This window comes from Limulus polyphemus, unplaced genomic scaffold (assembly GCF_000517525.1).
Source record: "Limulus polyphemus unplaced genomic scaffold, Limulus_polyphemus-2.1.2 Scaffold66, whole genome shotgun sequence".
Classification (NCBI taxonomy): Eukaryota; Metazoa; Arthropoda; class Merostomata; order Xiphosura; family Limulidae; genus Limulus; species Limulus polyphemus.
The window spans coordinates 920,445-938,375 of record NW_013665676.1 but is presented as its reverse complement, the minus strand read 5'-3'; the positions used below and the strand labels follow the sequence as shown (position 1 = coordinate 938,375).

The window sequence follows — 17,931 nt, the reverse complement described above, 5'->3', positions numbered from 1 at the left end:
GAGACACTGATCAGATGTGGAAAATGTTTAAAGATAAATTTTTAAGTATTCAATATAAACATATTCCTCAGAAAAAAAGGGTAGCTACAAGTGAAAAACCAGGTTGGCTCACAAAAGAGTAGAAGAGGTAAAATTAAAAAAAGCATCATAAAGTTAAGAAATATAAATTGACTGGTATGACAGGAGATTCAAAAGATCAAGGAAGTTAGTGAAACAGGAAATTAAAACATCAAAAAGGATGTATGAGAAAAGATTGGCTGAAAATGTAAAAATTACCAGTAAGGATTTCTTTAAATACATTAAGGGTAAAAAAGTGTTAGGTAGAACCTTTGAGGGATGATATAGGAATGCTTGCATATGATGATTATCAGATGGATGGATTATTAAATTTAGCATTTTCTTCAGTTTTTACTAATGAAGATTTAAGCAGTATTCCACATCTGGAACAGCTGATAGATGGAAACAAGATTGAACTAGATGGCTGCATTAATTCTTAGCTTGTTAAGAAAAAAATTATAAAGCTCCTGGGCTAGATAATATTTCTCCAAGGGTTTTGAAGGAGGTTAAAGATTGGATACGTGAGCCACTTAATACTATCTTTTGTCAGTCCTTGAATAGTGGGCAGGTACCAGAGGATTGGAAGTTAGCTAATGTAACTCCTCATTTCAAGGGTGGTGATAAAAATTGTCCCAATAATTTAGTCTTACATCAGTTGTGGGAAAAGTTTTGGAAAGTCTGTTAAAAGATGTTTTGCAAAATCATTTAACAAAGTTTAGAATTTTATTGGATAGTCAACAGGGTTTCACTAACATCTTGTCTTACAAATCTTTTTTAACATTTTTTGAAAAGGTTACTGCTTATGTAGATGATGTTACGGGTGTAAATTTGGTGTATCTGGAATTTCAGAAAGCATTTGACAAGGTGTCACATAAAATGATTGTAAAAAAAATTCACTCTCTCTAGGTGTGGGGGATAAATTGGAAAGAAGAAAGCAGAGGGTTGTTACAAATGTAGTTCAGTCAAACTGGATTAATGTCACAAGTGAGTTACCCCAGGGCTCAGTCTCAGGACCTTTGCTCCTTTTGATTTATATCAATGACACAGATGAAGGGATAGTCAATAAATTACTTAAATTTGCAGATGATATTAAGGTCTTGGGTGTTGATAGCTGTGAAGAGGATGCTGCTGATTTACAAAAGGATTTAGATCATTTAGTGAGTTGGGTAAATAAATGGCAGATGGGTTTTAATTATAACAAAATCCAAGATAATGCGTGAGGGTTATCATAATTTGAATTACAAGTATAATTTGGATGGGAATAACCTTAATAGTGTTAAGAAGGAAAGGGATCTTGATGTAATAGTTGATCAGTCTCTAAAGTCATCCAAGCAGTGTGCTGTTGCTAGTGGTAGGGCAAATATAATTTTAGGTTGTATCTACAGAAATATTGAAAACAAGTTGAAAGAGGTTATACTATTCTTGTATAGGTCACTGATTAGGCCACATTTGGAATATTGTGTTCAGTCTTAGGCTCCTAACCTTGGGAAAGACATTGAATTGATGGAGAGGATTCAGAGAGGGTTACTAGAATGGTGCCTGGGATGGAGGAGTTGTCTTTCAAATTGTTTTCTCTTTAAAAAAGAAGAATTAGGAGGGATCTGATTGGGGTGTTTAAGATTGTAATGGGAATTGGTAGTGTTTACGCATCATCTTTTTCTATATTTAACAGTGAGAATAGTAGGACTAGGGGACACAAGTATAAATTTTGGAAGGGTAGGAGTCATCTTCAGCTAAGACAATTTTATTTTTTAACAGGGTGGTTGGTCTTTGGAATGGGTTTCCTTCGGATGTTCTGGAAACAGAAATTTAAGTGAGTTTAAGAGAAAGCTTGATAAGTATATGAATGATAAGGGCTGGCTTTAAGATTTTTTCTTTAAATTTATTTATTAATAGTTTTAGTTTAGTTTAGAGGATGGAACAGCCGAGATGGACCAATAGGTCCCATGTTGTCCCAAAACATTATGTTATTTAGTTTTCATGAAGAATATACCAAAATTAATCAAAGTTTCTTTATTTTAAACAGAAAATTTTACCATAGTGTTATAAAGTTGTTCTGCTTCTTCTGTACTGGAAGACATCAAATATACAAGTACATCATAAGGTAAAAAAATAAAACAAATTCTAATATTAAGTCACTGGTCTAGTGTGTCATGTTTGCAATTAGTCTGAACATATTTATTACTTGTCCCAATCTATTGTGTTAGTGTTAATTAACGTGAAGCCCTGACTTAATAACATATATGAAACTGGTAAAATCATTACTAGTCTGGAAATTAATTAATAAAAGAAGAATCAGAACAGTTTATACTGTTATTGGAAAGTATGGTAAGAGTACTAAGCAAAATGAAATATTATAAACAATGAAAATTTACTGCATACTGCAGAACCAAAACTAATTTTTTTATATTTTCTTATCACAACACTTCCAACAAAAGGTAGTCTATACCACATCACCTATTAATTTACAATGGCTTATTAGGTCTTGCATAAGTAGTATATTTTTTATGAAAAATAAATTTTAAAATCTGTCACAAATTGACCATAATATATAATTGGCAAAGCACCTGTATCAATCTGAAGATTTTTATGAAAGTAACAATTACATTTTACTGTGTTAATCTAAAGATTTTCATGAAAGTAACAATTACATTTTACTGTGTTAATCTAAAAATGTTCATGAAAGTAACAATTACATTTTATTGTGTCAATCTAAAGATTTTCATGAAAGTAACAATTACATTTTACTTTGTTAATCTGAAGATTTTCATAAAAAGTCACAAGTGCATTCTACTGTGTCAAACTAAAGATTTTCATGGGAGTAATAATTATATTCTATTGTGTTAATCTGAAGATTTTCATGAAAGTAACATTTATATTATTCTTTGTAACAATTATATTCTACAGTGTCAATCAAAAGATTTCTAAAACAATAAAAATGAGCATTAGAAAATCTTTATAAACAACAATGACCCCCCCCCCTTTTTTTCTTACAATAAGTTTTTTGTTCTTCTCATGAACTTCAGATCTGGCTGCAATAATATCCTGCCAGATATCATCTTCTATTACTGGGTTAACAGGAGCTCCAATATTGTATTCCATCAAAGTTAACAGCTTCTCCAATGCCTGCAAGTTTTTGTGAGAAAAATATCTATGAGTGAATTAAATATGTAGTAACTAACACTATGAAGTGCAGAAAATTTAATCTTTTGTAATAGTATTTACTAATGCATCTTTTACACGTGACAATGTGTCACATTACGATGCAACATTAATATTAAAACTATGCAATATACTGTAGATTTAATCAGTAATAATACACACAGCAATATAGCTATGTATTTTATTTTATTTAAAAATATTCTTTTTTTGATAAACCTGACTATTTCCCATAAACTTCTGTTTGAAAAATCTTAAAAAATCACATATACTCAATTCTGCTTACATAAGTAGTACCATTTAATATTTTTACTATATACAATTTATAAAATACATCAAATGTCTGACACAAAATTGGCCACAAATAAAAAGAGAAAATTTTAGAATTAAAAGAATAGCTATTTCAATTAATACTTCATATAAATATAAACAAAGTTCACCTTACATTAAAAATATTTCAATACATTAGTTGATTACGAATTAATAGCTTCAATAACTCATCTGAAAAATTGTGCTTCCCTTGAATATGACCTAAAACCACCATTATGGGTATTTTTGGTAATTTTTTTTAAACCATTTCATATATTTTATGAATGTTCTATTAATCTGTGTAACAATAGACAAAAATAAATAAGACCTCAAATGTGCAAGAATGTCTATTTAATTCTATTGTTGTAAGCTATATTTTCAGTGTTTTAACACAGATGTTTGCTAGAGGGTGAATGACATTAAGATCATGAAAGATATGAAGGAGAAGCTAGGGAAAGATATAAATATGAATAATTAGTAATGATTAAGTCGGTTGAGTTCAGTGTCAGAAAAGTTATTCATAGTTAGTCATATGAGTTGTCACATATATTCAGTTATTCAGTGAGTTAGCATGTTTATCAATCAAAGCTAAGTAAGATAGGTCTACATTAGTTTTGGAGTTTATGTTGAAAAATGTATTTACGAAATTAGGCCAATAAGTGAATGTGACTTTATCAAATGCTTATTGAAGAAATAAATTAATACATTATTGTTACTTGAGCTAGACTTATCACTATTTTTACCAACTAATCCAAAAGAACCCACCCAATGATAGAACACATTATAACAATATTTATATTGATAATATCTTAATTCAAAACTCCACCTTATAACTCAGTTTGAAAATGTTTTCTTTCTAGTAACTGTTGTAATAACACACAATTGTATAATACAAAATTTAAAAAGTCTAGCTAATACTCATAAACTGTACATAATTTCTCATTTTAATGTCTGAAACTACAAGTTTAAAATAATGTGCAAGTAATGGTAGCACTGAAGATATCACAATAATTAGTTTTAAATACATTCTTGTTTATATTTTAGCATTTTAAAAATTATGTAGGTACGACAACATAGTTATTACGACCAATGTTAACTAAATATTTTCTTTCTGTAACCTTATTTGGTTTCAAAAGTAAACTGGATATTTCATGTCGATTGAAAATATTTGACAAACTAATATAAAAGATTTTTTAACAGAAGTCATAAAACTCAATATGAAAAGCATATCTAAAGACATGTTATATTAGTGTAAAACAAAACATTGTTTTTGCATAAATATTTCACTTATAAGATAAGCAACGACTTATAAGTTGAACTAACCTTATTAAGTTTTGGCTTTAGTTTATTAGACCTTGCTAAGATCTTAAATAATCTGAACAGATGAATATGTCACATTCACTTAGGGCATTTTCCAATATACTTGATGTATTTGTTGTTCTTAAATGTTATTTCATCCGCATCAGCAACTTTCTTATAGAAAAACTGATGTAACTTTGCTTACAACAAGGACAAAGAAACTGATAAACTACATTTGATGTGTTCAATGAAGAAATATGATCTTTATATCTGAAGAAATACTGCAGACAACATGCAGGTTTAAAAAATGCATCTTAGTTGTACATATGCATACACTACAAGGTAGGAAGCTAAGTTTTTTAATATACAAAAAATACATTCTAATATATATATATATATGATAAGATCATATAAACTGGACACTTAGGAACTTCTTAAATCAGTAGTTTACTAGTTTTGTTTGTTCAAAAAAAATCCAAATTATTCGACCAATCATGTAAATAGCAAAGTCATTTTCACATAGAAAATATCTGATGTTACAAAGTTCTTTATGCATAAATACATTATTACTTGAGATTGTATATACAAGAAAAACTAAAATATTCATATAAGATTTTCTTACATAGTTGGTATATAACTTGTAAAATTAAAATAAATGCCAGCAAATGTTTTCTTATGGTAAACTTCTCATTCAACATTATTGACATAATTATTAATAAATGTATCAAAAAATGCAAGTTTGTGGTCTTGTTGATGTTAAACAGTAAATCTAATACTTTAACATTTACTGTTCAAAATAGTCCGAAAACTGAGTAATGTGGCTTCAGTTTATAATAACAGCAGAAGTACCATCAACATACATCCAATAATATCATGATTTAAAAGACTGTGGACAATCATCCAACCATTGTTTTTCATGTTTCTGTTGCTGGATTTCATTCAAAGTTACTCAAGGGCTACCTGCTAAATGTCCCTATTTTTTAAGTGATAGACAAGATGGAAGGCAGCTAGTCAACATCATACACCACTAACTCTTTGGGTACTCTCTATTAATTAATAGTGGGCTTGACCATCACAATATAATACCCCCCCCCCTCCCACAGTTAAAAGGGTAAGCATACTAAGTAGCATGTTTGGATCCCATGTCTTGCACATTGTGAATCGAGCACCCTAACCACTAGGCCATGCCAAACCTTGTATTCCATGAAAAACAAGAAAAATATTAGCTACAGAAAGAACCACTTTAGACATAACCCAAAGCTACACTATCAGTTTTATCATTAAAGATTACCCATTGAACTGAAAGTGTGATTCTTTAGATGCAAAATTCATTAAAATTGTCTTTAAAAATAAAGGCTAGACATTACTATATTGTTAATATACAAGCACTAAATATAAAAAAATTGCATAATAAACCTTACAATCAAACTTTAAATTTTGAATTTCACCTTACTATCTATATACTACTAAAACTCTGAGATTGCCTGCTTGTCTGTAATTAAATACAGCAAAAACGGTGCACAATAGCACCATATTTGTAATGAAATGAGAATAGAAACAAAATGAAACAAGTTTAGTTAAAATCGGGCTACGGGTTACCGATGTTTTTCGGGTCACTTTTATGAACATTTTTAGTACGAGTAATTTTACATCACACTACCGATCGTGCTCTTTACGAAACTTTGTTCAAATATATTTCCCTGTCAATGTTCCCATCTTCTTTGAAAAATGAAATGGTATTTCCTTTTACTCCCAATCAACAATCAAATATCTTTTCTTGAATTCTGAATAACACGAATGGATTGAAATATTGAAGTAAATTATCTCAAAATAAACCTTCATTTCGGTGCAATATTGAAATCAGCTTGAATTCTTTATAACCTCTGAATAGTGGGTGACCCAACGGGTCACAGTAGTCTAGTCAAACTTTAAGTTTTGATTTTCATTAGAAAATTCAAAACTGTCTTTCAAAATATATTAATTAGTAGCATATTTCTTCAGGAGAACAGCTAAAACATCTTCTGAAGCATTATTATAAGTTCCAATAAATGAAACTATAGATCTTAATGGAAATTGTTCTTTGTGTATTTTTAGGAAGGCTACGGAAAAACTCTTGATGACTAACTACCTTGTGGTCTAATTTCTCAATATTGTGCCTCAGTTAGCAAATCTTTCTTTCATTTTGATAGATATCTTTATAATTTTATCTATCCAGAGTCAGTACAATCTTGATCAAGCTTTACAAATTCAGTTTAATCACTAAAGACATTACCAACTTTACATAAATATTATGTTTCATCCAAAATGACTACACAATTACCTTTACCTGATTTAGTAATAACTATGTTATTTTTACTAAGCTTTTTAAAGCTGTTAAAACTTCATTAGCTATATTTAAAAGTTGATAAACAGTTACAGCTATTGAAAGAAGCTAAAGTTATTCCACTAAACTTGAGTTCAGTATTACTGACAGATTCTCCAGATTTATGCCAAACTGTTCGTTAAGACAATAACTACGTAAAATGTTCAAAGTGTAAAAAAACAGTCATAAAGTTTTAACTTACTAGGTAAACTGAATTTTAAGAATGCCAAATAACTAAAGTGTGTTGGAGCACACACTAGGTGAGAGTCATACAGTCACCGATTCAAAAACTGAAGACAAAATTCAATCAGGTAGTTCAGCTTGTAAGTTGTTGTTTATAAGTTAAAAGAAAAGGGTCTTCAAGTTTTTTTTTTATTACTTAAATATTTTACTTCTGGTACACACCCTTTACGTGAAGTACTAGCTTTTACTGGTCTTGGCTATTTACTTGAACCACATTTAGCATATGCCACTTTGAAAATTTAAAAAAAATGTTTCATAAACTCAACTAAGAAGTGAGAATAAACTCAATTTGGGGAAAAATAATTCAAGCATCATTGGAATTATTTTTTCCCTCGTGTCCTAAGATCATATTTTATTTACCTGAAAATGCATTTCCCATAGATACCTACCTCTCTGCACCCAGCAGCTATTTTTGGCATGCCTACAGTTGAGATTTTGCACACACTACTAGCCTTGAGCTATCTCCTACCTAAAACACGTTTTGACACAAACTGTTCTAGTATAATGTAATCATCATGTGGAAATAGCCCTCCACAATAGGAGGTCAACACATTCTCCATGTGCAGTAGATCCCCATAAGCACTTACACTTGAAATTAACTTCATTCTTAGACAAGGCAAGAATAATGTGCACTGGGCATGGGGAAGAAGGGTGGGAAGGTGTGCAGACGAAGTATCTACAAGAAATACATTTTCAGGTAAGGAAAATGTGAACTTCTGAAATAATCCATTGACTTCTCTGCACACAATAGTTAAAATCCTACAGCAATGTGGTGGAGGAGATTGTGCAAACAAGAAACCTAGAAGAGCCTCCCTTCAGAAGGAGAAAGCCTATGGAGCATCACACTCAATAGCAGGGGCTTACTAGAGGGGCAACATTTATGGGATATGGCATCCTTCTCAGGTAGGATATACTTTTCACCTGGATGAAAGCATGAAAGTAGGAAGACAAAAACGAGCCAATGTGTTGCAGTGATGGGCAATAAAAATACATACAGACAAACCAAGCTTTTGCACACAACACACTGGCTGGACATGAGATGTAGTGTGGCTAGTACAATAATTAGACTGTATGGTTTGGTATGTGTTGTACAATTTTCTCATCATACATATAGGAATGGGGATTAAGAGGATCCTGTCTCCTGAAAAGAGCACCTTGTCCCACCCAGCTCATCAAAAATACTAAGAAATTGGCATACAATAGAATAGGGGTGACCTGCACTACACTGACATGGACACCCCTGCCCTACTTCCCACTGTATTGGGTTGTTCACTTGAATTCTTTCTGGGTGGATTGCATAACTGGTGAGTTGACCAGCCCAGCATCTAGAAACTTGGCATGGAAAGTTTCCCATGTTCCACTTAAAGACAGGGAAGTGGATTTGCATTGGGGAGACTACACTGAGGTACTCAGACCCAATCAGACCTAACCACTGCAAAGATCTTTTACTGGAGAAAGTTAAATGGCCTATTACAAGACCTATTTTGAAAAGCCAACATGCATGAACCTGGTAAGTGGGGAGGCACTTCCCTGGTACTGGTTTATTCCATGATAGTCCATGGAAGGTACAGTCTGGAATGGACATGTACCACCATAGTTGTCTTGCAGAAAATCCCACCTCTACAGTGGGAACATAGGAATGAAAGAGTAATGTAGAAGGTGTGAGCAGGAACAACCTCAATGACAAAAGAAAAAGAGGTGTCTAAAATATCAATCACTGGAGAAGAGAAACTCAAGACAGAGTTGGCCAATAAGGTGCTAGCAACAGGACTATACAAGGATTGTTGTGGAACATCACCAAAACACGTAGGTGAAGGCAGATAGCACAGAACATATACAGAAAAGATCAATACAGGCTGAGGTTGTCCACAACTAAAGCAGCCAGATGTGGGATCGGGGACCAAAAGAGCTGAGGTGACCAAATACTCCATGAATCATAGACAAAATGGAGAAGAATAAACCCGAATGAGGCACAAAGAGAAAAGGACTCTGGGATGGATGAAATATAGAGTCAGGAGCAACCACAAAAATAAGACCAGCCATCCCAGACTAAAAGTCTCTCAGAGGAGAAGGGATGTGGCTGTAGAAAAGGTTTATAGAATAAAAGCAAAAAGTAGCCAAATGTCCAAAAAGGAATGAAAACAAAGGCTCAAACTGTGGATATGGTGAGCAAAAGCCCTCATGACTTGGATGAATATACAAGAGCAAAAATCATATCAAATGATAGGGCCCAATACTGTTATAGCATATCGTAGTGGACAAACCAAAGGAAACTTTGTGATTATGGTGCTATTGAAATGAGATAAAAAGATATCCAAAACATGGGCCATCTTCATCCAAAGACTGGGGGAAAAACTATTAAGAAGAAACCCCTTCATCTAAAACTGGAGAGTCATCAGAAGTGGTTCAGCAAAGAATGAGAAGGGAATGTCAGACCCCAGTATTCATGGGAACAATGAAGAGATTGGAATAGTAATCCAGGGAGGGACAAGTGACTCTCTCTATGAGATTCAAAACCAAGAGCTCTGACATTGTGTCCTCAAGACAGTGGAGGTGCTGAGGATCAGAAGGTGGAGGAAAAACAGTAGATAAAAGGGGAAGAGGATGAAAAGATGTGAAGAGAGAGACAATGGGTAAGAACCTGAGTGACCCAATGGTTGTCAGCAAAGTGAGTCCAAAGGTTAGCAAAAACGAAAAGAAGTGCCCCATAGGACCTAAGCTGACTGGGTAAAAAGGGAGGTATTCACTGGTGGGACAGACAAAGGCAAACTCTCTGGAAAAGAAGATGGCAAGAGTAGGTATAGAGGTGGGAAGAGGATTAGGGTACATGGGCCAAGGAACACAAGAGGATGCATGGGAATGGGCAAGATGGGAAAGTAAAGAAATGAGAGAAAATTTACAGCAAGCAGCTTCTCAATAGATAAATTAATAGTTTTGGCATATGATGCCATAATATCTGAGGCACTACTACAATACAGATTGCTAGGTTATTGCAAAGAAAACTTTTACTTGGATTTTAGCCTAAACATATTTTGACTAAACAATCAAGCCATAACTGTTCCATTTTTAACTCATATAAATTTAAGAAAATAATTTTTGGCACTAAAAGGCTTTACAGAAATAACATTACATTTTTCAATTACCATGTGAAAATGTTGTTTAACAGTAAAATTTCAGAATTTAATAGTTTCTGCACACATAAAGTAATGAACTGACATATCTGAGTGTTTATGTAAACTTTCACTCTTTTCTTGAGTTCCTATAGTGGTAGCTAATAGTAAAATTTTACAAAACCAGTTACAGATGCTTGTAACTTACTTACTTTGTCAAAAACTGAAAACAATGATTAAAGAAACATTCTTTGATAACAAAACTTAAAAGAATGAGTGTTTACTCCATCTAACAATAAACAGACACCCTCAATTTTGAAATAAAACAATAAATGACATGCGCAATCAGGAAAAGATTGTTATAACATGTTCAAGCTATTTTAATAAATTTAAGTTATCTATAAGAAAATTAAATATTTTACATTCTCGTACAGATGAAAAAGTCCGAATTTAACTCTAAACTTTTAGTAGCTTAACCTTCATGAGTCGCTTCATTTATGCGTACCTGTATGTATTCTTCTTGACCATCAAGAATGGCTTGTGTCACATGTGTAACCACACAGGTTGCTGACTCTACCATACACACACACGCTTGTTTAATAAGGAATTCGTGAGAAAGAGGGTTCAAACTGCTTCCAGAAACATCTTTTTCATCCTTACTTGATAATGATATGAGCAAATTGTCAGAATAACAAAAAATTGTTGCAATAAAAACATTTCATCAACATCATCATGCTGTGCATGTACTTGAGCTAGTATTTCAAAATCTAATAACCACAATTTCTTCCAAAATTACATACATATTCAAGGGCATTTTACACAAGGCACATTTTTATTTAGAGTGCAACGAATTTACTTGGCAAAAAATAATATTAAATTTTCTTCATAATTATTGAAGTAGCTGCACTTCGAATTTTCAACCTTTCTATCAAATAGATAAATATGTTGCAAGATCTTTTAAAAAAGTAATTCATATCAAACTAATTACTTTTTGCAGGAAATGAATTAATCCTAAAAATGTTCTTTCAAAATCGATTGCTTTATTCATATATAATCTTCCACTGTTACTTTATATTATTTTACTTCATACCAGCTAGATTACTTACTTTTTGCTCTTCAGAAATGTTGGTACAAAGGGCTACAAGACACATGTTTACTGTACCAAACTTTAAAATTTTCCCGGGTACTGCATGTCCTGGGAAACTCCTAAGAAACATTCTTAGCATTCTATAAAGAAAGTGTGAAGGGAAAATAGGAACAGAATTAACATCATAAATAAATAATAATTCAAGTTTACCTCTGCTATTGGCCAGCTACAGAATGAGTATCTGGAAAAAATATAGAGATAAACAAAGGAAAGTCTGGAGAACTACTTATCAGATATAGATTTATTATTCAACTGATATCATGCACATTAAGGAATAAAATGCATCTTGATTTCATAATTATCAACTCAAACATAAATACCTGAGGATGCATTTCAATTATTACAATCACACTACAAGTTAATGCATACCTGAAGACTGGAACTGATAAGTAAGGTACTGTACAGGTAATTTAATGGAGGGTGGTGGAGATTTCCGATTCATTATACTTTTAAAAAAAGAGTGAAGGTCCATTACAAAAAGAACCAAATATAGAGGGGCTTATTGCACTTGAGAAAAACATTGTGCATACACTAATGCTTGTTTCATTGAATTTTTCACAAAGCTACTCAAAGGCTATTTGTACTAGCCGCCCCTAATTGTTTTTGAACTGAGAGACTAGAGGGATGGCAGCTATTCAAAACCACTCACTGCCAATTCTTGGGCTATTCTTTACAAACCAAATAGTAAGATTGCCCATCATATTATAATGTCCCCATGGCTGAAAGGGTGAGTATGTTATGTGACAGGATTTGAACTCTTGACCCACAGATTATGAGTTGAGTGCCCTAACCACCAAGCCATGACAGGCCTACTACACTAACATAATGGCATTATTGCAGATGCAAAACATGAAATCATATTCAGTAACTATACATATGGTTCACAGTGATTTCCCAATCATTCTACAGTACCATGCTACCACAGTTAAATTTATGGTTGGAGGTATTTGTCATAACAATTTATAGTAAAAGATATTTGTATAGAAAGATCAATAAAAAATAAAGATGCAAAGGACATAAATTTTGATGAAAAAAACCATCAATATTTTCCAAAGAAAAAAATCACATGGCACTTAGAGCAGTAATGGACTCTGAAGCCACATTCCAAACCAACCCTAAGCAACATCATCTGCTAAGTGAAGGCTATGGTTACAAAGGGGAACCATCCAAGCTCAAATGCCACTGTTAAAAAGATAATAAGCACAGATTTAGGTATAACAAGGACTCAGAAAAACCTTAAAACTGATGGATGATTTCATGAGAAAGATGGCCAAAAAAGCTAGAATTACAGCAATCTCCATTACTAGATACTTGTTAAGTGTCCCAATACAGTTCCAATGAACTTTTATGTGTTTGATTAGCTTAAACATGGTCTTGGATGTGGTCAAAAGATTGACCCCATAGAACTCTGAAGATATTTGTTTAATTGCAATTGTAGTGAAGGGGAAAAATTAATACACAAACAATTCAAATTACAATGGGTTTTGGTTGGCACGATTGCACTGACAGAGGGTAAAAAAATAATTTTGAATTACTACACTGTGTATGACATACAATACTACTTAGGATAACATATCTTCTTATAATGGTTTAGTTTATCTGTTATTCCATTTAGCTATACCCAGAAACAACAAAGAGCATCATATACGAATGGCAGTAATTCTTTACTGATGAACTCTAAACTAATCATACCTGTGATCATTTTAGTTAGCTTGGAGTATATGTTAGAAATGAACCTTTAAAGTGCTATATTAAGAAAATATAATATGTTAATGCTTAAGCCTAATATTGTTAAAGTTAAAAAATCAATGATAAATGTTTCAAAACTTCCAAGAAAAACAAGTGTATATCATCAGCTGACACCTTTCATATACTTTAGTTTAATTACTTGGATAGTTAGAATAATCAGAATCAGTAAAACCTGGAAAAACTAATTTTGATTTGTTCATTATATTTGTGACATTAACCAATTTAATTGTAACTTTGGTTAATCATCCAGCTTTATCTAGTAACAATAATAACAACATAAGAATAAAAAAGATGGGAAAGATGATACATCACATAGAGATTATTCAGTCATTCTCTGAATAACAATAAACACCAAGCTAAGTTAATCCTTTAAATAGGAAAGACATTATGGGAAATATACATATTACAAGGTAATGCTCCCACATTATACAACTTTTTTATATATTTATATACATCACACTGTATGTGATCTCTTAGTTCTCTCATTCACTCACAGATGGCATAAAACTCAACTTTGGTAATAAATTACATTTTGAACTTGTAAGTCCTTTGACAAGTGTCAAAAACATGGTCACTCCCATTAAATGCAGATGTGAATTAAAATATAATTAGTGATATATATGAAGATTCATCTGACAAAACAAGTGAAAGTTGAGAGGAATTGATTTCTTTGTGAAGGTAAAATCACTCAAAAACACTCTGAGCACCATGACAAGTGAATTTTGATGGATTATAATTTTCAAGCATATTTCAAAGAGTATTCTAACAGTCTCATTCATTTTCTTTATATACTTTTCTTCAATTAATTTTCCAAATTTTTTATAAGGATCATAAAATTAAATGAGGAGGATTATTTAGTGTAATTGTCAGAAATGAGCTTAATATAGTAAATTCCCATTCCTCTCTTGTTTTTTTTTCACCTAAAACATTTAGACATAATGCTATATCACTTTTGATACTCTATATACTATTGAGAAAATATACTGCTATGGATAAATAACAATTATTCAAGGTATATTAATTTTCTGTATTTCTAAAAGTAAAATACCACAGGAAACATATGTAAGTAGATGGTTCTAAAAAATACATATATATATATATATATATATATACATCCATTTCAAAATATCAGTTAACATGACAAGAACACAAACAATGTGACAGGGCTGACTTAGGTTCAGTAAAATCATGGGGGGAGCAAGAAAGTGTTTCAGTTGAGACACCCTTTGTTGTTTCTCATAAATTATAAAAAAAAAATGTTTTCAGGCTTTCAAAGTCAGGGTCGCCAAAGTTCATTCTGCACCCTTGTACTCTGTACTCACAGAACTGCTAATACACAATAATATATTTAAGCAAACCTTTGCTTTTGTTTTTTTACTATGTTTACCCAAGAATATCACATTTAAGGCAGAACTTTATGCAGCATGTGCCTCTGAGGCAGACAGAGCATCCAGTTTTTCTGCTTACAGAGATTTCACAAGGAAGAGAAATACAATACAATTGGATCTACAAAAATTATTATTCTTTTTTTTGGAACTGAACCATAGTGTTTTCGAGCCTTTATCTGTGGTCAAATTTGAACACCCTTTGCTGTAATTTAGTAAAAAAAAAAAAAAAATATTCATTGTCAAAAAGGTTCCCCAAAAAAGTGCAGGAATGCCATTCCAGCTATCAAAATAAGTGCTAGAATGGTGTTCCACTATAACTCAAGTGCAGGGAAGGTCTGTGCACATCCTGATAATGCACATGAACTAATACTGAACAAGAGAAAATATAAATTTTGAGATATTTAAATTTAATGTACACGTCGAGTTCGATATTAAGAAATTCAATAATGAACAACATATTTCGAACCCTTTCTGAAGTTGTTAAATTTAAAATGAAAGGTGATTTCCGTGTAAATACTTTAAAAGAAATATTTAAAAAAAAAAAGACACAAATTACCAAAATCTACTGGGTAATTTATGAGAAACTATCCTGCAATATTTGTATTTTTCATCAATATTACAATTTACATGTACAACTATACAATGGAACATAATGATATACACAATGTTACAAGTACAAAACGCATGTTTTGCTGTGCATTACTGAGTTAGTCACCCAAATCAGAATCATAAAATTCTGAAAGATCTATAGGGAAATTTACGCTTATAGTTACACTTACTACTCGTCTACCTTTTTAATTTCTTTAGAAAGTATGTCATTACTTCACCTTTTTTGAAACTTGTTAGCAAAGTAAGCTAGATAACGCGCACTAAAACCGAGCATCGAAGTTGCCATTTCTTAGTGACCTCTACAATTGTTTTAAAACAAAATTTTAAAACTGGATAGAAATTATTACTGTTTAAACGCCGAAAGCTAGCGAGGAATTGGAAACAAATAGGCTTAAAATTGTGATGAAAATCATGTATCTGCAAGTGCTTTTAATCAGTAATATGGATTTAAAAATCTGTAGTTTACATAATTCTTATACATATTTATTTTTGTTTATTTTGTGTAGTATTCATTCTAATTGTGGTTTAATGTATAATTAATTACCAATAAAGCAATTTGTATTTTAGTTTAGTAGTTTTGTCATTTTTCGTTTTGGGGTGAGTGAGCTCTAGTGAAAATGCATAGAGGTGAATAATATCGGAAAAGGTTGAGAAGCACTATTCTATAAAACTCAAAGAATATGATATAAAAGTCTTGTTCTAAGGATGCGATGTAAAGTTCTAGCATATTCGATTTGAAAACTTAAAAAAGACGTTCCATGAATAATTAATTAGTTGAGTGGGGTTAAATAGAAATGAGTTGTTTCAAGAGTGGATTAATAAGTTAAAATTTACATTGTACAGTATAGTTAAGAAGAGTAGCTAAAAACTTAAGCCTACAAATTGCTTGCTTGTTTGTTTATTTTGAATTTCGCGCAAAGCTATACAAGAGCTATCTGCGATAGCCATCCTTAATCTAGCAGTGAAAGCCTAGAGGGAAGGTAGCTAGTCATCACCACACACCGCCAACTCTTGGTCTACTCTTTTACTAACGAATAGTGGGAGTGACCGTCGTATTATAACGCTCCCACGGCTGAAAAGGCGAGAATGTTTGGAGGAACGGGAATTCGAACCCGTGACCCTCGTATTGAGAGTCGAGCACTCTAACCATCTAATCATGCCAGGCCCCTACAAGTTGCAACAGATTTTAAGCTTCTAATAACGTTAAAAGAAGAAATAAATTGTTTTCGTTTAAGTGTGATGGATGTTGAATTATTTTCACCTGATAATTTGAAAGAACCACTTCACAGCAGTAAATATGATGTTTATAGAGAAATTTTACCGTGTGTACATTCGCGAAGAATTAAAATTAATTATATTTGTCATAAGATATTGTTTTTGTTTTTTAAGAAGAAGAAGAAAAGTATAATAGTATTTCAACCACACTCTGCTGCCATATACATTATTGACGAGGCGTTTCGCTCAATACACAGCGTGGTCACAAGTAAATAGACACCACCTTTTCAGAAAAAATGAAAATTTTCAGTCATATTCACATGAATTGATATATTTATAATTTAATTAATATCTAGTAGATCTTCCTTTCGCTTCGTGGAGTTCATTGATCCTTTGGGCCATCGTGAGAATCATCTCGTCAATTTTAGATTGTTGGATTTTCGCCTACTCTTGCTTCAAAACTTGGAGTAGATCGCTCATCGAAGTTGGTTTTTTTGGTTGTTTCTTGACTTGCCGGTCGAGTATGGCCCAAAGGTTTTCGATGGGGTTCATGTCAGGAGATTGGCTCCGCCAGGGCAACTTCTGGATACCATTTTCTTCCTGCCACTTTTGGTTGTTTCAAGCAATGTGACACGTTGCTCCATCTTCCTGGAACAACGTTGTGTTCTTGTCCACGAAATCCGAGGAATCAAGTGGCAAGAGTCCTTCCTCCAATATTTCGACGTATTTCGCAAAATTTATGTTGCCAACGTACTCCACTAAGCTCGATCTCCCACCAACCCAATCAGCTCGCCATACCATCACGCTGAAACCACCATGCTTCACAGTTGGCTGCAATCAGTTGAGCCAAAACTCTTGGTGAGGCATTCTCCAGACCCATATCCTTCCACTGTCCGAAAATTGAGCGAATCTTGATTCGTCTGAGAACAATACGGTCTTCCAAAAGTCTAGAGGCTTGGTCATCATATCACTTGCCCACTTCTTTCGTCTGACTATGTTAGTAGGTCTTAATAAGGGCTTCCGTCTAGCTGCTCTGCAATGATAACCCAATCTGTGGAGAATCCGTTGAACAGATTTCGGGCTCAGCCCACCAACTTTGGCCACTTCTGCAGTCGTTAATCTGGGATCTATTTCGATGCTCCTCTTTACAGCCCTTTTCGTCCTCTCCGATGGACCAGGACGACCCGGACGTTGCTCAGTTGTTTCCTTGCCGTGTTTCCTGAACTGCACGATTATTCTGTTGACTGTTGAAAGCGGGATTCCCGAATTCTGCGAAATTTGCCG

General features: G+C 32.8%; 1 protein-coding gene across 3 annotated transcripts in view; it reads right to left on the bottom strand.

Moving 5' to 3' along the window:
* The window catches only part of LOC106465210, a 19,495-nt gene extending 3,766 nt beyond the window's left edge, over positions 1 to 15,729 (bottom strand). For 2 of the 3 annotated variants that reach the window (XR_002612014.1, XM_013925414.2), the window contains exons 1-4: positions 15,651 to 15,729; positions 11,646 to 11,766; positions 11,045 to 11,194; positions 3,052 to 3,183 (exon numbers count right to left, since the gene is read on the bottom strand). Coding sequence is in view for 2 of the 3 variants with exons in the window: in XM_013925414.2 (XP_013780868.1) it covers positions 3,052 to 3,183; positions 11,045 to 11,194; positions 11,646 to 11,766; positions 15,651 to 15,718 (471 nt within the window). In the remaining variant the exon portion in view is untranslated. Of the gene's footprint in view, positions 1 to 3,051; positions 3,184 to 11,044; positions 11,195 to 11,645; positions 11,767 to 15,613 lie in introns of all 3 variants that reach the window. The other variant, XM_022393474.1, reaches the window with a different exon arrangement.
* Between the last annotated feature and the right edge of the window lie 2,202 nt (positions 15,730 to 17,931).